This window comes from Branchiostoma floridae, chromosome 5 (assembly GCF_000003815.2).
Source record: "Branchiostoma floridae strain S238N-H82 chromosome 5, Bfl_VNyyK, whole genome shotgun sequence".
Lineage (NCBI taxonomy): Eukaryota > Metazoa > Chordata > Leptocardii > Amphioxiformes > Branchiostomatidae > Branchiostoma > Branchiostoma floridae.
Window position 1 is genome coordinate 17795090 of NC_049983.1, and position 25545 is coordinate 17820634.

The window sequence follows — 25545 nt, forward strand, 5'->3', positions numbered from 1 at the left end:
ATGCAAAGTTGGTGTCAAATGGCCACCTTAGCAGAGAGAATTGAATTGATGATTTTGGTTGTGTGATTTCCAGGTTCATGGCAAGTGTGCCTGTAAGCACAACACCAAAGGTCTGAACTGTGAGGCCTGTCAGGACTTCTTCAACGACCAACCCTGGAGACCCGCGCGTGGACGGGAAACCAACGCCTGCAAACGTACGTCCCTAACTGTCATTATATCCACCAATATGGTGATGTTCATGTAGAATGAAAATCATTTATGGAAGAAAAGAAAATGTTCCTCTAAATTTGTAGACCTATGTAATCAGTTTGTGCTGCCTGTAGGTCTGTGTAATGTACTGTTGCATTTTGAATAAATAAAATAAGATAAATAAAGTTGTAATAAACTTTGGCAAGACATTCCTAGGAGTCTCTGGGAGGCCTGGCTTGTGATTTCAAGACTGCTTCCTTTTAAGAACGATCTGATGGTAAATGCATGTACCTTATAGCCATGTACAGGTTTGGGAGGTAAAAGATGGTGGAAAGAAAGGTAAAGGCCCACCTTCCTATACCGTGCCCTGGACACACTTGGTGGTTAACATCTGCTGCCCCTATAGCGTCAAAGGCTATGGGAGTTTTACTTTTTTGTTTTCATAAACATGATTAAAAGTACATGTTTTCTTTTCCAGGCTGTAACTGTAACAGTCACTCCAACAAGTGTCACTTTGACCCTGCGGTGTACGAGCAGACCGGGCGCGTGAGTGGCGGCGTGTGCGACGACTGTCAGCACAACACCATGGGCAGAAACTGCGAGGAGTGCAAACCCTTCTACTACCAGGACCCCAACAAGGACATCCGCGACCCCAACATCTGTCTACGTTAGTATCCTAGTGCTTTTTTTTAAGGAATTTGAGGTGGTACTGTACAATGCTAGTAATATAAAACAGTTGAAAATTTTTTTTGGTACGTTCAGAGTTACTTCCTCCTGACTGCCCCAAGAAAAGATATATTTCTTACACTTCAGACTTGGGTTGGAGCCAACTGGTGCCCACTTTTGTTTAAGTGATAACTGTAAATGCTTGTTTAACTTAAGTGCTAAACCGCTGACAACTTTTAGCAGACAGATTGAGAAAAGTAAAAAGAAACCTCATTCCATGTTTAAGGCCACCTAAAAGATATAGAATTTTACAAGGTCGTAAAACATTGTACTGTTTTCGATTGTAATCCAACACTTAAGTTGCTGTGAATTCTATGTTTCTGTGCATAATAACCATTGCCTATCATGATTTGTGAAAGGCAAAGGCCTGGATGTATTTGTATATTCCCAATTTTGCTGGAAATTTCTACATCACTTTCCATAATATCCAATTTCTTTCACAATTGGCAAAGCCAAAGGTCTGGATTTATTTGTGTTTGCCTAATTTTGTTAAAACAGTGCGCCTCATTTATCACTTGGCTTCTCTGGCCCTGCAGTCCAGGGACACCTTAATACATGTTCCGTCTTAATTTGATTCCGCCCAGTCAAGATGTCAATCCTCGGTATCTTCATCTTGATAAGTGTAGTGAAGGTGTAGCCTAAATTAGCTTTCCCTCCACCTCCCGTCAGACGGCAATCAAATTTCCCCCGACTTGATTAGATTGCATGGTGGGCAGAGGAGACAGCAGACATGGCAACGCCCCCCTCCCGCATCAGACCGTGACCCCTGAAGGTCGCCGGCTGGTGATGGACAGTGGCCAGATTCTCCCAGCTCTGTCTTGCCAGATCCTTTCTGTTCCTTTGAAGAAATCTGCTTGGAAGAGACTTTCGACATTGATGGATTCCCCTATAAACCCAACGCACGCTGAGCTCAGGATCTTTCCACCAATCGATAAAGTGATACGTGTCTACTTTATCAGATTAACATCGGCAGTGACTATCGTTGACCCCAGTTGACCCAGAAGTGGTGCGCTGCATTCTTGCAGCTGATTGGATGATTGAGAGAAAGCCCTTTGTTTGGACGCAGAATGAAAAAGTAGGGCAAAGTGAAGCTCGGCAAGCTAATTTGAAAAGATGTATGTTTACAACATACGGACTTTGGTAACAGTGCAGGCTGAAGAACCTAAGTCTAAGGCATGCCAATGTTTGAATCATACAATGCTGACATTTCAGTTCTCTCCATCCAGTACATTAAGAAACGGAAACCTGAAAACCTTCTGTTGTTGTTGAAAGATTTTAAATGACAGAATCTGCACAGGGACCCAATACTTCCTTTATTCATAACGGCATTTTGCCAAAGACCCAATAACTCAGAGCGCAGAAAGCATTACTAGCCATTAGAGGGGGCTGGCAGTATTGCATACTTTGCACAGCAGATGGGTCAATGTCAGAGCCATGGAAACAATTAGCCTCTAATTTGTTATGGTCCTCTTTTGACCACTTGGGCTGGCAGAGGCCTTTGATGTTGAAATATCCCCTGCACAGTAGGTTACTGGGGGAGGACTACAAGTAATAGGTTGCACATCCATCCAGCTTGGAGTGGATATGCTATATGCAAACACAGGAAGCACTATGATGATAGATTTTGAGATGTTTCTTCTTTTTATTTTATGTGGAAAAGTTTAAAGCAAACACATTAATTTTGGTCTTTTTTTTTCCTGGTGTGTGTAGATACTTGAATATTGTAGAGTGATAGAATGTGAGGTAGAAGATGTGCATATGAATACTAGCAGGATCGGAAGGATCGCATTGCCTCGGTCCAAAGTTTGACAGTATTAGCAAGAAATTCGCAGTCATAAATAATGCGGTAAATTCACAAAAAATTTAATAGATATTCCATGAAGGTATGAGTTAAACTTCTTGTTTCCCCATCTACAACTACTTTCCCATCGTAACAGTTCAGATTCTAAGCTTTAAATCTGAAGTTCCTATCAAATCAAATATCAACCCATCAACTATGGCTAAATTGTCTTTTTCACACATACCTCCACAGCATGTGACTGTGACCCTGATGGTGCGGTGAACGGAGGAGAGTGCGAGAGCCGCACGGACCCCGCCAACAACCTGGTTGCCGGGCGCTGTATCTGCAAGCGTAACGTGGACGGGGAACGCTGTGATCGCTGCAGGGGTGGATACTGGAACATGCGAGCAGACAACCCCGAAGGATGTGAAGGTAGGGAGAGATGCTATCATGTACAGAAGCTTTCTGTTATGTGTGTCTTGTTTGTCGTCTTCGGTTTTGATATATAAGTTTCTTTTTACATTTGCATACCATCTTTAAATGTTTTGATATTTTGCAAAATTTTTCGGTATGTTCTTAAATTCCTGTATTGTCTGTTTAAAATCATGTAGCTGCTTTTTGAAACATTGTCAAGATTTTCATGTTTCGACTTAATTCACTCTGCTCTTGTAATTGAGACTTATGCTTCAGAAGATTGATTACAAGAAAAATTTGCTAGCACCTTGAATGGTTTTAGATTTTTAACATGTATTGCAACCTGCAATGTGAAATCGCTAGAACATTAGATAAGTAAAGATACCTGTTAACTTCTTTCTGTGTTTGTTTGCTGTTATGCAACCTGTCTAGTCTTGTTTACGTGTTGTGTCCTGTTCGAACTGTATGTAAAAGCTTTGCATCTGTTGTTTTGTGATGTTGCTTGTTTTGTGATGTTATATTGTGTATGTTGCGTTGACGTGTGGCATGTTTCTGTCTTGTCCCCTCCGACATTTGACACGCAGCGACCCCATTGGTCCCTCATAAGTTGCATGCCGACGAACCGGAGAGCAGCAGCTGGCTCCGACAGGGCCAGCCCATGTGGCCCTACGTGCCCGGTCTACGCCAAAACGGTCGTAAGTCGTAACGGATGGAAAACATTGGTGGCCAGGGCTGCAGAGCAATTCACACACGCACAACTTAAACTACTGGAGCTGCTGCAAAAAAAATGAATAACGCCTCATTTTTGCATATTTTCTGGTTTGGTTGCACATCATTCTCACAGGGTGACAAGGTGTTTTGTTTGACATGTGCTCTTCTGTGCTTAATTGTTCTTCTTAACTGTGGTGTTCTACCTTCTTCAAGGCATATGGAAGTGGATGCAAACGGCAATGTTATGCAGAACAATTCGTTCAAATTTGGTGGAAAGATATTCCCGTTTCTCCAGTCACTGAACATCACCAATTACAATGGCCAGTGAAGGCCTCAAGTTCTTTTTGACTACGGCACTGTGTTGGATAAGAATGTATGTTACGGACGCATCTGTCTGTATACTTTTTAATGCCATTTAAAATATTTATTTTTAACTTTTTTCAGGGCTTAAAATTGAGACCCCTTAGAAAAATAAGCAACATGCTCTCAAACTAAGCTCCAACTGTCCGTGAATCAACAAAGAAAAACCTTTTCAACACCTTAAAATTTTGTCTGCCCAACTGAGCACCCAGCAAATCAGGGTTGTTGTCATGGTAACCACATTCCACATGCCCTGCCTGGAGCACATGGCTAACCCAATTGCCAGTTCACAGGTGTCGCAGATTGGTGGGGAAAGGGACTGGCCTGGACACTTCAAAGGGAGGGGATTGCAAGGTGTCGCAGGGAGCCTTTTAATAAACGCCACTTACTCCGACCTCCGCGCGCTGACCTCTGACCTGACGTACGGGTTGAACAGGCCGCCATTGTCGCGGGGTAATCATAATCATAGCCTGTTCGCGCACGGGCGTGTGCAGTCGGTCAGACCTGATTGGAGGGCCCGGGGTGGAATGACAAAATTGCAAGGTCTGGACCCTGGGAGAGGATGTGACTTGTCAACTGTTTTTAGGAGCCCAGGCCTGCTGAAGGCTGGGAAGGCCGAAACCTTGCAAGGAATGCAGACACCTATCATTTATGGTGCAGGCTAAACCCACTGAAAGGTGTTCGGAAAATTTATACAGAAAAAACTACAATCTTTTCACACATAGTAAAACTCAGGACAGACTATGGTTTTAACAGATGGAGTTTTAAGTACCCCTGCATACCACAATAGGAAAGGTTTATGGACACAATGTCCTGTTTAAAAGTAAAACGTTTCACTGGCCTTTCTTCTCCATCGAAGTGGATGTGTTTTTGCAGAGCTGAGCTGAACCCACAACACCATAGGTCAATGTTAACAATAGGCTGAACACAGGATGTATGTTGCCCAAGCTCTGGTGTACCTCTTCTAATGGAGTGGAGCCTCACAGAAGTACAAAACAGAATACTGTAGTTGTCAGCATTGAGAGAAAGTAAACCTGACTATTTCCGCTTCTGAATCCGACTTGTTTGTAGGTATTCAGGGAGGGAAACGTTCCCTTCCGACATGAGCTTCTGCAGATACCGTAATTCTTGAATTTTTTGCGGTATAGTATATGGCCACTGCACTACCACTGGCAAAACCACTGATAAGACTCCTTATTGTCCTTACTCAAAAATCAAATTACCACAATCTTAAAGGCATCTACAGTATTCAAAGCTTTTACTAGCCTTCTTCGTTGTATTGCCTTGCTGGAATGACAGTTCAGTTTGAAAAGGTAGATAGCGTTTGCAGACATGGTCTTATCTAATAAATGACTGAAGAACATATGTTGAAAAAACTATTTCGTCCTTTTGCCCGAAGACATGAAGGAAGTGACCTTCAAGGCTGCCTCTCCCAACCTCTGTCCCTAGATCAAGGGCCCTGTTCAAGGTCAAGTCAGCACACATTGGTCTGTACTTACAAGTTCAGCTGTTATCCAAAAGACTCCCTGTGGTACCAGTCATCCCAAATTCCTGTGGTGTGGTTGAAGGAATGAAGGTGTTGCGGTCAAAAGAATGGACCTGGAAGTATGGTATTGTGCAAACATGAAGGGAAAGTTCCCCCAGACAAACAATCAAAAGATGTAATGTAATATACAATACAGAAGAAAAGAACAATAAAATGAAAACGGCAAAGTTCAAGTCCCAAAAAGAAATATTTTTACATGACTCCTGCTGTACTTCCAGGTCCATAGCTTCTGTTTAAGTTTTTCTGATGGGTCAGCACATATGTAGCTGGTGGTGCATGGGAGTCGTGTTGTACATTAGTAACTGTGTATATATGTATTTCTCACAAAGCCTGTCAGTGCAACCCCATTGGAACGTCTCGTGACCAGACCTGCGACCCGCGGACTGGAGACTGCATCTGCAAGCGCCACGTCACCGGCAAGAACTGCGATAGCTGTGTGGTATGTGGTTTGTTTTGAAGTAGAGAAATATGTACAAGTCATAACAAGAGATGGCATCATATGTATATGAGTATAAACGGGGAGCATTTGAACCTTACACTGCAAGCTATACATGTGTAGATGTAATAAGAGGGAGAAAAATTCCTTCCCTTTGATTTCAGTGCAGAAATGATGGGAAGGGCCTTGGAATTCTTTTACTTAGTCTGGCATGTTTCGTGTGAACGTCAGGGTCACTTGATAAGTTTATCTTCAAGTTCAACTAGTCCAGCATTCTAGCACCTGAATTACGAGCAAGAACAACAAACTGATGAAGAAGACACTCGAGGGACTGATAAAGGATAGTCTGTCTTGACAGGTGGTCACTATAGACAGGATTATTAATGCTTGTGTCAATGGGAACAGTTATGTAAGACATTGCCTATGCAGGTGGTCCTCATTTAGAGGTTGTACAGGTTTGACTGAACTGCATTAGACACCCTCCTAACTCTGTATAACCCCATCCACCACAGCCTGGGTTCTTCGGCCTGAGCGACATCGAGGAAGGTTGCCGACCATGTGACTGCGACCCGGGCGGTGCAATCGACAGCCAGTGCAACCAGCTGGATGGGCAGTGCAAGTGCCGTCCTCACATGACCGGACGCCGCTGCGACGAAGTCCAGCCTGGTTTCTACGCCATCAACCTGGACAACTACAAGTACGAGGCTGAAGACGCCCTGCCCAATGGAGTGAGTTGGTCGTGTTATTTGTAGGCACAGATACTCAAATGTGTACCCTAAATATGCTACTGACTCGGCTGAACATCCATATTTTTTATTTTTTCATACAACCTACAATGTTAACTTATTACACAAGTGTTAAAAGCTCCCAACATATTTTGCTATCCGAGTTTGCTATATTTAGAATAGAAGTTTAGCTACTTAAACAGTTAATGGTTACCTTGTCCACTCTGCTTTATACTGAATTTGTGATGTGTTGATAAGGGTAAAGCCTATTACAGTTTAGTATTATAAGAATGGAAAAGAAACATTTATGATGAAAAATCAGACTCATGTCTTGCATCCCAATGTCCTATTCAGGAGGCCCAGATCGACATGCGTCAGTGCGTTCCCGGCGCCACCAGGACGTGGACCGGCCCCGGGTTCCGGTCCATGCGGGAGGGCAGCAGCCTGGAGTTCACCATCAACAACATCCCCATGTCCATGGAGTACGACATCGTGATTCGCTACGAGCCGCAGCTGCCCGACTCCTGGGACGAGGTGGGCGTGACGCTGACCCGCCCGGGCATCATCGAGACCAGCAGCATCTGTGGAAACACCATCCCCTCCGACGACGTCCTCAGCACCTCTCTCCCACCTGGAAGCAGGTACCTAAATGTTTGGGTGTCCAGTCCAGGGTGTCTTCATGACCTGTCCCTCCATCTTGTCCCAGAAATTTGCTTATTGGGATGGAAAATAATTTTACCCAGTCTGCAGGAAACATGTGAACTTCACTTCAAGAAAATGCGTTTTGTCAGCTTAAAATGATAGATTTGCATGAAAATCATTAACGTGGGCACCTAGTCCTAAATGAAAAAAATTATAGCCGCAGACAGTCCTGGTTCAGTCCCATATTTCAATTTAAGTCTACCTAGGTCTAAAGAGAAACGATGCTTTGAAGTGTAGGGCTAACACATGCACTTGTCGCTCCAGGTACCGCGTGATGGCCACACCCTTCTGTCTGGAGGAGATGAAGGAGTACACCATCAAGGTGGAGTTCCGCTCCTACCAGAGCGGCCGCACCAACCCCCAGGCTGCCATCCTGTTCGATTCAGTAAGCCACCTCACTTCATATACAGACTTTGTATTTGCATGTAAATGTAGTAAGAACACATTCTCACTACACTGCTACTATTACTTATACTTAGATTATTCAGAACTACCTAGGACTTTATCACCCTGACCTGTACTTAGCTTGTAAGCGCTAAGTAAAGTAAAGATCTTCTTCATTCATTCATGACTGGAGTCAACTTGTGAATTCATAACGTGATACAAAGGGTACATCACTGTTTGCTTGACATCCCTGGCTACATACTGAATCAGTTTGTTGCTGACAGTCAGCTATCTGGGATGTGTATTGTTAAATGTGTATTGCAAGGAATGCTCCTCTGAATGTTACTCTTAGAAGGCGTTTGCATAGAAAAGTAGACATAACATCGGGCTAATATTTTACAACTGACCCCCTGTGCCACTTGCAGCTTGTGCTCGTACCGAGGTACACCAGCGTGCCCATCTTCCAAGGACAAGAGGGACAGTCGCGTCGGGACGAGTTCGAGCGCTATCGCTGCCAGGAGAACTACCTCCCCGTGCTGAAGCCGCAGATCCCACCCATCTGTAAAAGCATGGTGCGGAGCATCTCCGCTATCATGCACAACGGAGGCATGCGTAAGTTGGGCACCATGTATATTACTTAACATTTCTGTTGTAATTCTTCGTCCGAGTCTACAATGTCTTTAACCAAGGAAAAGTATCATTGTTACATCAGTTGGATTTTTGAAGGTATAGTAGGTAGGGGTTTTGCTTTAATGTGAATTGCATGCTAAAAGCAACACCCGGTAGTCAAAAGATTGAGAAAAGATTGCAGCATGAGATACATAAAATGTAGGTACAGATATTTTGTCTTGATCATTGTATGAGAAAGAAGCGTAGTAAACTATGCTTTGTGAGATTAGGATTTCTGTTAATAGAATATAAAAGTGTTTAATGTAAGACTTGTTAGAAACATCTTTTACCATTGAATGCTCGAACTGTGTGCATGAGGATTTTGGCATTTTGCAGTTGGACGTCTTGTTAATTGAATGATCTCTTTTTTTCTGTGTGTGTGATTTGTGTTTTCCCAACCTTCATGCTCATTGAAGGAACCCGTAAGTATCCCTCATTTTCTCAGGCCTCATCAATCAGAACACAGTGAAAATTTGCTCTGATTTCCTGAGCAACATATTGAAATATAATGAAAACAAGGAAGTGTTGTTTAGGTGACAAACATTGCAAAAACTACAAATTATTGTTTACTACACCAAGAACAGACATTCAAGTGGATGTAGTTTATGCTGAACTTGAAATACAAGTTCACCAATCCATGAATATCCTTATTCTCAGATACACATGTGAATGTAGATGTTGGAAAATGCATTCTTTGTGGAGGAAAGTGAGATTTGAGTCTCTCAAATGGTCTTATGAATCCAATGCATACACATTAAAAATGTTGACATTTGAGGGCAAAAAAAGTCCAGTGTTTCTGATTAATGTGGCCTCTCCTATGTTACACTGTTCCTTTTTTGCATTTTTTCCCCTTTTTTTTATTTGTAGTGTAATCTGCCACTTCATCTTCCCTGGGATTTCACATTCCTGTATGGCTGTATTTCTGATTTGCCGATTCCTGAGACATGGTCAACTTTCCAGTTGAAAAGTCTGTCTCAAAAGGTTTATACAGCTAGATGTGGCTGGAAAAACCCTTATAGAATCAGAACTTTTCTAGCTAATTGGTGTCAAGCACTCCTGTATCCAAGATATTGGTGATGGATGCCTTTCATTATAATCGTGACACACAATTTTCTACTTTTCTGTCCTATCTATGCTTATTCAAGTGCTTGTACTCTTTGCCATGCAAACTTTTGATGACAGACTCTAAAAGAATAACTGGAGTTTGACTTATGTCAGAAAGACGTGTCGTGGTATTGATTACGTTGTTCTTTACGCAACCAGCATGTAATTGTGACGTCAACGGCGCCGAGAGCACGGTCTGTGATCCCGAGGGAGGGCAGTGCCCGTGCAGGAACAATGTGATTGGCCAACGCTGCGACATGTGCTGCCCTGCCACCTTTGGCCTCGGCCCACAGGGATGTAGAGGTAAAGATGTTTTACATCTTGTACGCTGAATAATTTTCATATGGCTTTTACACTCCGTGTGTAAAATCAAAGTATGTTTTTGTTTGTGTTGCTAGTGATTTGAGTGCACTATCAGTAGATTTTGTAGAGAAAGTATAATACCAGGATACAGGCAACCCTTCAGTTATATGACCCACAGACTTCTTGTCTCAGAATTTTTTTGCAAGTGTAAAAGCATAAAAGAAACCTGGAATCACTGCTTTGTTTCTGCGTTAAAGACTTGTAGTAACACATTCTCTCAACTCCTTCAGCTTGTGACTGCGATGCCAGCGGTTCCCGCGACCTGTTCTGTAACCCCAGCAATGGTCAGTGTCTGTGCAACCCCGGGGCTTATGGCCGCCGCTGCAACCGTTGCCAGGACAACTTCTGGAACTTCCCCAACTGCCAGCGCTGCAACTGTAACGGCCACGCCGACCGCTGTGACTCCGTCACGGGCTCATGTATCGACTGTAGGGACAACACGGCCGGGCAGTTCTGTCAGACGTAAGTCTAGAACTCATCTTCACTCTTCTTTCCTGTAGTTTTTGCCTTTGTTTGTGTATTTGTATGTGTATTTACTGGCTACATCCTCTTTTGTGCCAGCTTATCCCTAATGCTTGATACAAAGACTACGCAAAATGTAAGTTGTCCATTCAAACCTTGGCCAAATTTAGTCTATCCTTTAATGGAGTATATTTCTTGAAAGCCCTCGACTATAATGATCATCATATAAAACTATTGTCCTAATTTCCTTGTACAAAATCAAAACATGTAATTGAAAATAAAGCCTTTAAGAACCTGCTCCAATTGCAACCATTTAAAACACCATGTTCATTTCCTTTCCAGGTGTAAGGATGGTTACTATGGCGACCCCCGCCTGCAGCCTGGTGGCTCACAGCCGTGTAGGGAGTGCATGTGTCCCGGTGGGATCAGCAGCGGCCGCCAGTTTGCGGACAGGTGCTACCAGGACCCACGCAGCCAGGCCGTCATCTGTAACTGCAACGAGGGATACACTGGTCAGGCTTCATGCTCTGCCGTTTCCTTAGGGTTGGGAGGGGGGGGGGAGGAGCATTCAAAATGGGGACGTTGAAAAGGAAAGAGAAGTATGTGTAGGGAGGATCTTTATAAACATCAGAAAGGTTATCTAAAGAAAAGTAGGAGATGAGGAAGAGTATATCTATGTGGAGAGAGAGCAGAAGAATTGTGAAACAGATTAAGATAGGAGGCCTCCAACTAATGGACTTAAGAGTTATTGGACATGACTGAAGGAGAAGGACCAAGGTGGCTTCCTGAGTCATGACTTCTTTTAACACATCAAAAAGAAGAAAAGTAGAACCATAAATAGAAAGAAATAGGCAACCTACTACACTTACCATATTTTGAATAACTTGCCTACAATTAGTCTTTGTCCATTCCTCAAATAACTGGATTGAATATGCTAAGATTTTGTGGAAGGCATCTGAAAGTGTTGTGCCTTTTACCTCAGGTCCCAGATGCGACAGCTGTGCACCTGGTTTCTATGGGAACCCAGAGGTGCCCGGCGGGAGCTGCCGCAGGTGCGAGTGCAACAACAACATCGACATGACCGACTCGTCCGCGTGCGACAGCCGCACGGGAGAATGCCTCAAGTGCCTGTACAATACGGAGGGACCCCGCTGCGACCGCTGCCAAGCAGGCTATTATGGCACGGCCAAGGACCAAGACTGCAAGCGTAAGTCTTGCGAGGATTCCGGTCTTGCGTTACGGTGGCACATATTGGCTTTTGTTTGTCTAAACCATGCTAAATGGCTGTGTGTAACAATGACGAGTTTATGCAATTGTCTGCCTAAGCATAACAGCTGATTTTTTTCCAGAGTTTGGTCCAGTGTTTAAATGATATGGTGTGAAGGGAGGGAAAGCTTATCCCCCCCCTGGAGTCCCCCCCCCCTCCCCTGCCAATCTGCCCCAGTTCCCCAACACCCCCCCCTCCACTTTTGTGCTTGGAAAAGAAATACCAAAGTGTATTTTACACCCTCCTGCTATTAACTCAAATCATCCTTTATAACTGACACAACCCTCACGTTGATTCTCTTGTATTTTTTCTTTTTCTTATCATCACTGGTGACGAAAAGTTTATCCTATTAAACTGTTCCTGAGGTGTTTGGGGCCAATTTCATGCGGTGCTCCCTGGTCAGTCACACTTGTGAATCTTCCTTCTGGAAAACTTTGCTGTATGCTTCTCTTCTGGGCTGCCCTAGGTGTCCAACCATCCCGTAGTTTGGTCTAACCCCACAGCCTGCATGCCTTTTTCTTCACACCAAGTAGTAAGCGCACATGACGAAGATGTGCTTTTGTAATATAATCATTTTTACTCATGCCGCAGTTGTACCGAAAACGAGTAGCAACTAGTGTTAACTAGCAACTCTGACTGTGGCTGTAGTACTACTAGTAGTACTCTGCTTCCCTTGCACTTCTTCCATGTGTTCTCCACTCTACAGCTGTCAGTTTCCAGGTCTTGTCAAATTCCCTCAACTATGAGGAGACAGGCCTTAACAAACTGCTCCGAAAGCGAAGGGAAACCACAGATTTGTACGGTCATTACAACCAGCTGTCCAGAGGGGCTCTAGGTTATCCGTTCGCCAGGCCTCGAGTCCCCCTCTCCTCCAAGCCACGAGCCCCCCTCGCCAGGCCAGGGCCAGTCCCCCCCAGGCCAGCAGGCCCCACCACCAGACAGCAACCTAGTAAGTGCTGTACAGGTCAGAGCGGAGAAGGTGGTTGTGAACGGGAGGAAATGCTTCTCTCGGGGCTCCCCTGCCTAACCCAACAGCATGGAGCATTTTCGGAGCAAGTGCTGCTCGGAGAAAAGTCTTTTTTACGTAACAGGGTTTGCTCATAACATAACATGTGGATGAAACATGCTATTCCTCATACACAACCAGAGGGTTGCTTGTGGGTGACTGCTTCTTGAACTTGAAGGTACACTGCATGAGAATGCGCCATGAGCCGCTTCTAAAGACCATTTCCTACATGTTACGCCTGATTCGTCTTTGCTACAGACGCATCTTTCTGCTTTGCTCGGCGTCGGACAATGTTTTGCTCTTGGGGACGGTACTGCACATAGTTGCCAGCTTGGTAACTCTCAAACGCTTCCAGGGATCGAAATTGGCAATAAGCACATACGCATAGAAATGCTTTAAATTATAAAATTAAATTTTCATTTACCAAGTGATGATAGTGATTTTCTGTTTGATCACTCTTTTTACATATGACACCATGACACTTTTTTGCCCCCCAATCTCCCATGCGGAAATGTAATCCACCCATGCAAACCCTTTGCTTCCCTGTTAATTTCTCTCCCTGGAAATGTATTCTATGTACCAGGTGTTTTGGGGGCTAAGCTTTGTAGGTGGCAGGTTTCTCTGATGCAAGGCAGGACATGATGAGGAGTTTCACATGGATAAAGCCACGTAAATCAGTTTTCATGGATAACATCTGCTCGCCTTCAGTTTTGACATGGACCCGGAAAAATCATGGCACCCTATTTTGGGCCCCCTTTCCACTGGACGGCGATGCTGAGTGCTCAAAATTGGACCCGTGTGACCCTTGATTTTATATTTGAAATATGATGCACGGTATAAAAGTGTGATTAAAAAGATTAAGACAACAAAACATAGAAAGAGTAACAAGGTTTTCTCTTTATCTATGATTGTATGAAATTCATGCAGCGCTCTGTTGAATTTTGGGTGACTCAGCAGTCGCAGCACGATTGACCAAATGTTGTCCATGAAGCTTCTGTGGCGAAAACACATTGTGACTTGTCAATGTGTCCACTTAAAAAGGGTATCAAAACCTGGACTGCAGCTTTTGGTACAAGAATTGGCTGTTGGTGGCAGTGTCACAGCACGTAATCATGGGCAAACGGCTTGAAGTCTGGCAAAAGGCAAATAAAAAGTAAACCTTAGTCAGCTTGCATAATTCCCAAATCAGTATATAATAATGCTTTGCATTCCCAACCCCTAAAACCCCATAGAAACTACCCGTTAATTGAGTAAAAGACAAAAATCCTGAGAGATTTTTGTCAGCTTTGATAAATTGCTTTGCTTTGCATTTCTGACCCAGAATGTTTTTTTCTATTTCATTTATTCATTCATTCATTCATTCATTCATACTTGCATTGATTAATTAATTCATACACTCAATCATCCACTATCTCATTTTCATTCAATCATTCATTCATGATTTGTTGTAAGCAACATTTTAAATAGACAATTTGATGTCTTTGCACACACTAAGACAAGCTTTCTCTGCTGTGGTGGACATGTTGTCCTGCCATGGGACTGCTTGTTAATGTACATTTGAGAGCTGCATTTGCACATATGCGACACCACGACCAAGTATCAATGCTTGCCAGGAAGTATACAGTTGGTGGCTGTGATCATGTTGCCCAGGTATCAAGGTGGACATTGACGCGGGTGGCATCTTGTCCTACTAGAAATCTAACACTTCAATCGTGTGATGTTGTGTTGGTATATTGGTGCGCGGCATTGACACTGCATGTTGGGAACTCAGGTCAATGCAGGTTGTGTGGTGTGACGGTGTTTCCACTGTGAATGTTGTTGAATGTGAATGTTTTTTTTCTGTTTTGCTGTTTATTTTGTGTTATTGGAAACCAACCATGGTGGAGCCTTGATGAAAAAAGTGCATGCTCGTTGCTTTCCCAGGCAAGGTCTTTTTTCTCAATGAAAGAAAATGTGCTGATTGCTTTTTGATGACATGAAAACAAGCTCGGTAAGTAAGCCTTGCCATAGCTTAAATGTATTTCGAGCACGTTCAACTGCATAAGTTTGATTTTGCCTCTTATTTTGCTCATGGATAAAGGATATTTGCTTACATCACTTGCCCATTAGCACATCACTTTTCAGTCAAAAGTTGCAAAAGTCCCTTCTTGAATCTGGCAAAATAAAACCATCCCAGCAGTTGAACTGTGACGTTAAAAAAGGCTCCATCGGTTGGTTGCTGGCATGTGCTTTGTGCCCTGTGTGTGCCCTCTAGCACGGCGAGTGCCGCAAAGGCTTGTGGAGGTCGTACAACGACCCCAGGCGCAGCAGGCACCGCGGGCGCGCCGCCCGTGTCAGGCCGGCTGTCGTTGCCAGCAGGGGTGTGGTTGTGGTGGTTGTTATATCCCAGCGCCCCCTGCCCCAAGAGGTACTGGTACCGGTACTGCAGCTTGGTGTGATGCCTCTCTGCATGGGAAGTCTAGGTGTAGCTGGTGCATGCTGTACATGTCTGGCATTATTGTCGAGAGTTCATTTGGGCTCCTTTCCTTGTGAAAGGCACAGTTTTTTTGTAAAAAAAAAAAGTTTTTTGTAAAAAAAAACTCTGCAGTTCACATGGGAGAGAGCCAAATGTTTACATTACAGTGTGTTAGGTTAGCTGACAAGTTTTATGTAGGAGTGTTTGTTGGAAGCCCTATCCAATTCACTTGCATGAAGGGCAACCTCAGAGAAGGCTAAGAGAAAGTACAGTTTGCTGACTTTGTTTTCTCCTCTGTAGGTTGCGTGTGTAATATGCTGGGAACGGACCGCACACGCGCCCGTTGTCAGGACGGAGGCCTGTGTGAGTGTGACCGTGCCACCGGGCAGTGTCCGTGTCTGCCCAACGTGGTTGGTCAGCAGTGCGATCGCTGTGCCCCCGACTACTGGAAGATCGCCAGCGGAAGAGGCTGCGAGGCCTGCAGCTGTGATCCGGTCAACTCCCTCTCCACTCAGTGCAATGAGGTTTGTTTTTAAGTATATGTTTCTGTGCAGGAAATGATAGACAACAGAAGGGAAGTTTACTGGCATTCTGCATGGAGGCCATTGGTGTATTCATACTAGAAGCAGAGCATGATAGCAAAACAGTTTGTAAATTAAACCTGATAGATACAATCCCAAGCATAAGTCATTAAGTGCACCTTCCCAGCAATGACAACATCAACAATTGAACTCCAAGGAGGGACGACACAGATGAGGTTAAATGGAAATTCTGTTTAATGGCATAAGCCTAGACTTAGAACAAGATGGCGAACACTTTTGAGACCTAATGATATCATCATAACTCATGAACATAACAGTAGCACAACGATGATTTGACTTGTGTAGTGCATATTTTGACCAGTCGTCTTTCTTCTCACAGTTTGATGGACAGTGTCGCTGCAAGCCCGGATTCGGAGGACGTACCTGCACAGACTGCGAGACCAACTACTGGGGAGACCCACGATCCCAGTGCTCGGGTGAGTTCTTCTGACTTGCAGTATTTACTATATTCGTTTTCAGTCTGTTTGTGTTTGTGTGTGTCCATATAGTTATTTAACTCCTTTGAGTGACTAGAGGTTAGTAAGATCAAACTTGCCAGGGTGACAGGAAGTAGAGTTCAGAGATGGTAGGACTAGTCATTAATCAGACATGACATCCAGGTCCAGGTCATGGGGTCACTGGAAGAGGCTACTAAATTACAGGGAGGTAGTGTTTTTGGTCTGTTTATATTTTCCCAGTTACATGTTTTCCCAGTTACATCTTTTTTCAAAACAGTGATATTTTGCCTGTCAGCTTCCTATATTGAGATTATGTTTATATTTATTGTTCCATGTATGAAATGTTGTTAAAGGACTTGTATTGTTGTTTTCAGAATGTAACTGCGATCCTCTGGGTTCGGAGACGCTGCAGTGCGACAGGAACACCGGCCAGTGTCGCTGCCGCCCTGGTGTTACCGGCATGAAGTGCGACCAGTGTGCCCGCGGCACCAGGGGGAACCTCCCACAGTGTGTGCCCTGTGGAGAATGCTTCGACAACTGGGACAACATCATCAAGGGCTTGGAAAGTAAGACCACGATTCTTACATTTTGTGGGTACTGACGAAAGATGACGGATATTCATGACAGGAGGAATTTGGTAGGACGTAAAGGGTCATGATACAAACATTTGTTGTCATGTTAAAATGAAATTACGTCCGACCATTTCCATAATCACATCCAGTTCCTTGAATTATTGCTCTTTGGCGTATCTTACTACCTGGATGTCTAACCTTCATCAACGTTAACCTGGATGACCTGGTGACAAACCATTCTTAAGATAGTTGTACATGTGTCCTGCCAATTTCAGTTGTATTGTTATGGAAAAGACTGTCCTAGCAGTTGATGCTGTCTCAGTCTGCTTGAAAATTCTACACCATCAATATCATATGACGACGTCCAATGAGTGTGAACAAACGTAAGTTCTTTCCTTGGAGGAGGATATTTTGGACAGGTTGTATGCATGTACATTGTATATTGTATATTGCTGATTATGTTTCACGACATCTTCTACTTTACTCAAATTGTTTATTCACTCGTTTTGTAGATGAGACCAGACACGAACTTGATCGTGCAAAGAACATCGAGTCATCCGGTGTGCCGGGTGCGTACGACGACAGGTTCAAGGGCATCGAGGATGACCTGAACGCAGCGAGAAACCTGCTGGGCGGCGGTCTTCCGGACGGAACCGGTGTCCAGGAACTGGAGGCTGAACTGGACGGGCTGAAGTAGGTCTTGATTTCTCATTGGTCATTTCTTTAGAGATTCTAAATTCGGGTGGATTCTTGTAGCCCTAGTTATAAAACTTGGATTGTAGGTTCAACAAAACAGTTCTGGAACCTAAACTGCAACACTTGATAGTCACTTTAAAGGACATGCTAGTATGCTGTTATCTTTATGCCCTCTGATATTACCTTGTTATAAGGCTCATCGGCCCTGAGATTGATAATATATGTAACTATCAGCAATGCTACAATGTTGAAGGCCGCAATAATTGGTGATAGTCATTTACACATTACAATTGTTTCATACCACAATTTTAGGGACCAACTTGAAACCCAGGACCAGTCTCTTGATGGCATTGAGAACGACCTTGGGAAAGCCTCTCAGGACATCAGGGGGGCTAACGATGACCTTGACGACTTGGAGGGTCGGTTGAACAACTTGAACAAAGATGTTGACGACTTTAAGAAGGATGTGGACAGGGTGAAGAACACAAACACTGTCGGTAAGTGTCATGAGTTCTACATACAAAGGTTGAACACTAGATATGCGAGTCACAAAACAAGAGGGTCAAGATACCTTTCCCAACACAGTGTCAGCTTTGTCAGGGAAAATTGGCCTGTTTCATAACAAATGAGGTATCATTTTGTAGGAAAGTATACAAGCTTTCCAATGATATGACGCAAAATGCTAATCATTCAGAAATAGTGGACATTAAAAGAATGGAATTGCAAATTTGACATTCTTTTGGAATCTGCTCACCAAACAGAATATAAAAGTACAAGATTTCCACTGATAGTCTGATACATAAATCATAATGCAATACAGTGGATAGAATGTTTACATAGGTATGATAGCCCGCAAAATAAAGCTTCCAAACTATTGTATTGAGTTTAGTAACAAATGTGGAAGGTTATGCCAAAGGTTGGTCTATCTCTTCCATCATTAGTCAAGGACAGTTCACTCAGAATGACTTGTACATTTTAGAGGCTCTCAAGAGCATCAAGGAAGCCCAGCAGAAGTCCCAGGATGCCCAGGCGAAGGCTGACGGCACGCAGCCCACCCTCGGAGAGTCCGAGCAGACTCGCGAGGAGGCGGAGAGGCTCATGGCAGCTAACACCGGAAACTTTGGCAACACCGACAATGAGCTGAAGAACAAGATCGCTGAGCTGGAAAACCAGGCCGACATGCTCAGTTTGAGGGAGGTTAATGAGAAGGTACGGAAACAGCTGCTGCGTTTTGCGAATCTTGCATTAGTTTTCATTGGTTTCACTCACACAGTTATCTCTTGCCTGCCCAAGGAAACTGTACAGGAACATGTATTTTAGTGCATCAATGAAGGTTTGACATCCAAGTAATAAGATACACAAGACAACATTTACTTATAATAAGAAACTGGATAGATTTTGAAAGCTCTGTACAGCAGATTTTCTATAGAGTTGCTTGAGTAACTGTTCTCTATGTATTTTGCAAATAACTGGGCACTTGTTTGGTCAGCAAACTGATTTTATTTTTTTTGTATTTTTGCCCCAGGTGTGTGGAGATCCCATTGACGAGACCACGCCCTGCGAGCAAGCCAAGTGCGGCCGTGCTGGCTGCTACTCCGGCACTCCACAGACCCTGAAGTGTGGAGGCCTGGGCTGCTCGGGTGCCCTGGAGGTGGCCAACACGGCCAAGGAGCGTGCCGAGAAGGCAGATGCTGAACTGCAGAAGGTGGAGGATGAAGCCAGGCGCGTGCTGGACGAGGTATGTTAGACACTTGACCTTGACACTCAAAGGCCACCCATTGTCTTTCACCCATAGCCTGGAGATCTGTTTTTGTGATAGATGTTTCAAACTTGTTTTGGTGCCTAATTTACACCTTGCCACAAAGTTTTGCACTCAAATAAAAGTTGTTAGAAATGTTCAGGACAGTGCTCTACTACTTGTCATTGGTTTTTTTTCTGATTTGCCTATCTTCTCTATCCTTAAGGTGCGCCGTGCCAAGACTGACGCAGATGACGCCAAAACATCCGCCCAGAATGCACTTGACCGTGCTAAGGAAGTCCGTGACAAGTTCAAAGGTACGGTGTCTGATCATCTTGAAATGTGAGGCAGTCTGAGTGGCATATAAGTGTACTCACTTCTGACCCAATCCATTGGCAACCAAGGTTGTGTGTTTGTCGTCTTGTCTTGAAAGAGCAGGGCTCGAAATAGTGGGTGCAGGTGCACCCAGGTGCACCCAATTATTTTCTGTGGGTGCACCCAAATATTTTCTTGGGTTTATGTATGTTAAGATATCAAAGTATACTATCATACATCATATTCTTGATATCTAAGTATTAGAAAGATAATAAAAAATTCTGTCATGGTACTTGTTTAAGAATTTGATAGCATGTAGCTAAGTCTTGTTATTAGGTTTTTCTGACAGTCTATTTAGATTTAAGTGGTGCACCCAACAATTTTTTGGTGCACCCAATTTTTTAAGCTGGGTGCACCAGTGCACCTAATCCCAAAAATGAATTTCGAGCCCTGAAGAGTAAAGTGTTGACACTCCTCAATGTTGTGGTATTAAAGAACTTTACATGTTTCTGTGCAGGTCTTGATGACAAGGTGAACGCCCTCCTGGAACAGATCAGCGCCTTCCTCCAGGGCGAGCACGCCGACCCAGACAGTGTCCTCGCTGTGGCCCAGGAGGTTCTAGCCAAGGTCAGTTAGGTGCAATACTGTAACATAATGTAAGGCCTTATGGATGACATCAACACATTCATTGATTTTTGACATATTCTGAGAGAAAAAGAAATTCTGTTCCCCTCCAGAGATGGTCATCATGACAAGGAATAACAAAAAAGGGGAAAATGTTGGTACAGTGAAACTTGTATAAGCGACCACGTCCGTAAGACGACCATCGGCCTATTACGACCGCTTTTGGCCGGTCCCGAAATTCCTCCCCATAGAAACAAGCATTAAGCAACGTGGCCAAAGCGACCACTTGTCTTCTGTGACCGCGACCACCCCGAATCCGGTCCGCCCGCGACCGAAATGTTGCCGAAGACGACCGCGTCATTTTCGAGTGTGTAGTGGCCTCGATTTTTGATGATATCTGGCGGGAAATCCGCTAAAATCGGCTTGTGTTTTGGCGAAGAAAACTTGCCGAAACGACTGCGTCACTTTCAAGACTGTAGCAACTGTCGATATTTGATGATAACTCGCGAGAAATATCGCTAAAATTGGCTTGTGTTTTGGCAACTAAAATGTTACCGAAACCACTGCGTTATTTTCAAGGGTATAACAACATCGATTTTTTGTCATAACTGCCGGGAAATTACGACAAAATCTGTGTGTTTGGGTTCTGTTTTCGCGCCGAGCCAAAATCAAACATGGCGCCCAAGAGGTCAAACGGTGTCATTGGGAAAGTCCACTGGAGTGTAGGTAGAAATGTTGCGTGCGTTGTTATTGTACTCTACATTTAAACCCTACAACATGCAAATTTATTTTCATAAAACTTGTTTGAAGAAAAGGTAACAGATATAGGATATCTTTATGACTTTATAACACATTTTATTAGAGAATAAAAGGTGTCTGTGTGTCTTTTTGAGAAACTGCTCACCCTTGCTTCTAGTGAAGCGTCGATTTGTCAACATCTCCATGATTAGAAGCGTCGGTGGGGTTAAACTTGTTTTTCTCGGCAAATTTTCGCCTTCTAGGCAGCGTTGAGACTTTAAGACCCACGCCAGAAGAGAAACAAACTCACCCACATTATTTTCATGGGTAACAGCGTTGAAATGAACCATTTATTTTTCTGCCGTGTTGCCGATTTGAAAGAAGGTTTCCGTCTTGTCGGGCGTGTATGCGCGTGCTTTTTTGTTATGGCGGTAAGCTCCCCAACTTATTTCTAACCCGTTGGCTGTGATTCACAAAGTAAAAAGATAGGCAATTAGCGTTGTTAACACGAAAATCGCATTTTAAAACGCTCGTGGGGCGTCGGGTTCTCCACTGAAAACAGCGATGTTTTTGTAGCAATATGGACCATTGTCTTGACGGCGTCGCCCATTCACAAGTTTTGACAGACAATGCCGGCGAGAAAAATGACGCTGCTCCGGCTACAAAAAGCTACGAATACATGTATTTGAAAGCCCTAAATTTTGGAAATGTTTCAATTTTACATCAGTTGGTATAACAATACTATATAAATCATACAGGAAGACAGTTCAACAGTGATAATGTTTCTCATGTGCAAATGTACAGGTTCGTGGAATTAAACAATTTTAAAGACCATTAACTTTGAAATCATTGTGTCTGTCCTATCTTGTCACTTTTTCTTTCTTTGCACAAGAAGACCACGTGTCTAAAACGACCACTTTGCACTTTGTGGTCTTCTTAGACAAGTTTCACTGTAACTTGATTGTACTTTCAGAAGTGACACCAGTTTGTGACTTTTATGTATAAGAGACAACATTGTGGTACTTGAGTGTAGTCGTGGACAAGCAAATACTGCAAACTTTGGAACACAAAAGATTTCAAAATTGACTGTATTGAGCGTCTACACAAAATGACATCTTACGTAGTATTACACAGACCTTTTTCATTCTAAAGTAGCATGTTACGCCGTGGCTTATTTGTTGCCTTTCTCTCACCACACAGAACATCCAGTACACCCCGCAGCAGATCCTTGATCTGGCGAAGAACATTGACGAGAAGGTGAAGACCCTGTCAGGTGTGGATGCCATTCTGGAGGCCACAGAGAACGACCTGAAGACTGCACAGGACCTGCTGTCTGCAGCAATGAAGGCCAAGTAAGTGCACGCTGATCTTGTTGTAAGCGTTTTTTTTTTTTGCATTGCAAAAGTCTGTTCTGTTTATTCTTTATTCCTTTTGCTGTAATTAGAGCCTAGGTTGCCCATCTAGTTGTTGGTTATTATTAAGGGCTAATGTTGGGGTACATTGTAGTAAGCGTTTTCTTGGATCTTAAAAGTCTGTTTTGTTTGTTGTTTGTTCATTTGGCTATGCATACAGCTAAGGCTTCCCATCTAGTTTTTAGCCATTAACCTGGGGACAATACAAGGTAGTTGCATGACTAACACTTTCATTACCATAATACATTAAAACTCTCACAATACATAACATTACATGTACACATTGCATTGATTATTTAATTGATAAATTTGTGGCATGGTGAGTACACTATTAGCGTTATACAGTAAATGGGTCCTCAGGTTAACCTATGTTTATTGCCATAATTTGTTGACTTCATGGCGCATGTGACTTTTTAAGATAGCATTGCAAAACACTTGCAAAACACGTCATATAATCTTGTCTTCACCACCCAACTCTCAGGGAGGATGCCGACAAGGTGAAGACCACAGCTGAAGAGGTACGACAAGCGTTGGACGCGGCTGAAGTTGCCCAGCGCGATGCAGAACAGGCCATCCGGGATGCTCAGGGTGACATCGACGACGCAGAAGGCAAACTCACAGGGGTGGGTTCATACAGTCATCCATACAGCCAGCCAGTAGTTTCCTCAGCATCAATACATCTGTTGGCTTGTTTCTGTGTTGCTTGTTATCCTTGTCTTATCCTTAGTTCTGTCACTGTCTGCTTAGACATCAAATTTGTATGATGTGACCTAACCTTGAATCGTATCTTATGGAAAAGGACACATTTTCTAAAATGTATTATTGATATAGGATTAGGGGCAGAACAATGATGAAAGTGTCAATAGCTTCTCTAACAGAATATTTGTAAAGGTGTCTCTTATCTGGAGGTATATCGGTGCACTGTTATATATTGTTCACTTGAATTGTTCTGCACAGGAGTGTATAAGGAGTGAGCAGCTTAGGTGTTAAAGAAAAGTCATTGTTGAAACCCGCTGGGTATGGACAACAGAATTAAAAAAACTTTTGCACCTTTTGACAGATTGAGTCAGAAATCAGCTTGGCAGTGAACAAGATCAACGATGCTTCAGCAAAGATCGCCCAGATGAACAATGAATTGACCAACGAGATCGGCCCTAAGTACACCAAGAACCAGGAGAACACCAAGTCTGCCAACGACATCGCCAATGCTGCCATGAAGAAGGCAAACGATGCCCGTAGTGTAAGTCAGCCTAATGTTTTTACACAACCCTCTACTGATAATACACTGCACTCTGGTATTGAGAATATGGTTAATCATGGCCCTCACTATTTATTAAGTTCCTTTCAAAGAGAGCTTGTATGCCCTATATAATGTGTTCTCTGTATAATTCCATCATAACTATGAAAAGTTTTAGATTGTGTAGATTAAAGGTACATCCAAGCTAAAGACAGTTTTTCTTACATGTGCCTACAGCAATTGGATGACCTGAGAGCCAAATACGAGGAGGCCTAATGTTTTTACACAACCCTACACTGTACTCTGGTATTCTGGTGCAACATTGACTAGAGAGACTCGATGAAAGAGACTCAGAAACTTCCATACTTCTGGACACCAGGCTAAATACTGTTTGTGCATTATATTTGGATATTGGATGCATTTTGGCAATAGACAATCAATCTGTGCCTGTCGTCAAATGAGAGTGAATATAATGAGTGTTCATGTATTGTTACCCTTACCAGATTCTTGTCCATGTGAAGGGAAAATGCCTTCAACAGCTATGTTACAATGTAGCCATGGCTACACTTGCAGAAAAGTGTTAGATTGTATGAATTAAGGTACATTCAAGCTAAAGACACCTTTTCTTACACCCACAGCAACTGGATGACCTGAGAGCCAAATACGAGGAGGCTCAGAGGAAGGTGAATGACCAGTCCACGCCGGGAGACACGTCCGCACAGGCCACCAAGCTGAGACAGGACGCTGCTGCGCTCGCTAGCGAGGTCCAGAAACAACTCACAGACCTGCAAAGTATGACACAATTTAATCACTACTGACATTTGGGGAATTTTTTTTTATGTAGCGTATGATATGTGGCTACAAGGGATTTGGATAGTGATTTTAAACACCACTATTTCCAAGCACAAAGCTAACACTTTTTCCCCAAGCTTTTGATCAGTCCTCTGATCTTTCTCAAGTAAGAATGGCCAAAAGCCAGTGTCACATGACCTTAATGGAAGTATGATGTCAGCAACTGGTCAAAGGTGCCAGGCAATCCGTATGACTCCCAGAAAGCTTGCTAGTAAGCAATTAACTTGTGTATGGAATACATGTAGCATTTATAATCTTCCAAATGTTAGTTATGGTCATACATGAACTTTCATTCCAATTGATATAATCTGTTCGGTCCTTCTGCCTTGTCACCTCAACTTTCATGTTATTTGAAATTCCGGTGGTTGGACCCTACTGCATTTCTCTAATATTGTTCCATAAGCCACGCTCTATCTTTGCCATAAGGTCCAACTAGTTGACCTGTAATTTTTATCAAACTGGTGCATTGCGTCGCTGATTGTTTTCTCTCTTCTCCGATTGGTTTAGACCTGAAGCTGTCCTTCACCAGTCAAACAGAAACACTGACCACGAAGACAACGGACCTGACAGAACTGCAGCGACGAATGGAGACCATTCTACAAGAAATCACCACCAAGGCCACCGAATACAGCACCTGCACGACATGAGGCTGCTTCCGTCACGCCAGTCTTCTTCGCACGATTACAAACATCCGGATGTATTTATTTGATGAACTTTTGAGATTAAGAAACGGTATGAGGCATCTCTCTACAAGCGCAGAACACATTTCTATTGTCAGCTGTCTCATAAGTAGCCTTAGTCTAAAGGTAGTGAAATATTAAACATTGTTCGAGACCATCTGTGGGCTCAATGATGAACCAAGCTGTACATTCACTTCAGAAAATGTCTTTGCTTTCTCCGTGGAGGTTTAGTCTCCAGCCATCTGTATATTGCTATTTTAGAGACACAGCCAGTCTTTGTGAGCTACGGGACCACCAACTTCTATTATAGCCATGTATATCATAACATATTCATCTTTATATC

At 43.4% G+C, this 25545-nt stretch overlaps 1 protein-coding gene and 1 long non-coding RNA gene across 13 annotated transcripts in view; one reads left to right on the plus strand and one right to left on the minus strand.

Moving 5' to 3' along the window:
* LOC118416742 (laminin subunit beta-1-like) overlaps window positions 1-25539 on the plus strand; it is a 54741-nt gene extending 29202 nt beyond the window's left edge. For 7 of the 12 annotated variants that reach the window (XM_035821966.1, XM_035821970.1, XM_035821969.1 and 4 more), the window contains exons 5-33: window positions 74-194; window positions 668-856; window positions 2948-3127; window positions 3694-3804; window positions 6056-6165; window positions 6675-6890; window positions 7242-7528; window positions 7854-7974; window positions 8399-8585; window positions 9059-9064; window positions 9906-10049; window positions 10340-10571; window positions 10914-11083; window positions 11554-11778; window positions 12545-12787; window positions 15600-15823; window positions 16221-16317; window positions 16713-16904; window positions 17423-17603; window positions 17919-18103; window positions 18586-18815; window positions 19132-19344; window positions 19571-19661; window positions 20177-20286; window positions 22222-22373; window positions 22915-23056; window positions 23494-23673; window positions 24309-24462; window positions 25030-25539. In XM_035821966.1, the coding sequence (XP_035677859.1) occupies window positions 74-194; window positions 668-856; window positions 2948-3127; window positions 3694-3804; window positions 6056-6165; window positions 6675-6890; window positions 7242-7528; window positions 7854-7974; window positions 8399-8585; window positions 9059-9064; window positions 9906-10049; window positions 10340-10571; window positions 10914-11083; window positions 11554-11778; window positions 12545-12787; window positions 15600-15823; window positions 16221-16317; window positions 16713-16904; window positions 17423-17603; window positions 17919-18103; window positions 18586-18815; window positions 19132-19344; window positions 19571-19661; window positions 20177-20286; window positions 22222-22373; window positions 22915-23056; window positions 23494-23673; window positions 24309-24462; window positions 25030-25169 (4833 nt within the window). In that variant the 3' untranslated portion in view covers window positions 25170-25539. The remainder of the gene's footprint in view (window positions 1-73; window positions 195-667; window positions 857-2947; window positions 3128-3693; window positions 3805-6055; window positions 6166-6674; window positions 6891-7241; window positions 7529-7853; window positions 7975-8398; window positions 8586-9058; window positions 9065-9905; window positions 10050-10339; window positions 10572-10913; window positions 11084-11553; window positions 11779-12544; window positions 12788-15599; window positions 15824-16220; window positions 16318-16712; window positions 16905-17422; window positions 17604-17918; window positions 18104-18585; window positions 18816-19131; window positions 19345-19570; window positions 19662-20176; window positions 20287-22221; window positions 22374-22914; window positions 23057-23493; window positions 23674-24308; window positions 24463-25029) is intronic. The other 5 variants (XM_035821965.1, XM_035821968.1, XM_035821973.1 and 2 more) reach the window with 5 other exon arrangements.
* Window positions 25223-25545, minus strand: part of LOC118416744 — a 2258-nt gene continuing 1935 nt past the window's right edge. The window contains exon 2 of the long non-coding RNA XR_004831255.1: window positions 25223-25500. This is a non-coding gene — a long non-coding RNA (uncharacterized LOC118416744). The remainder of the gene's footprint in view (window positions 25501-25545) is intronic.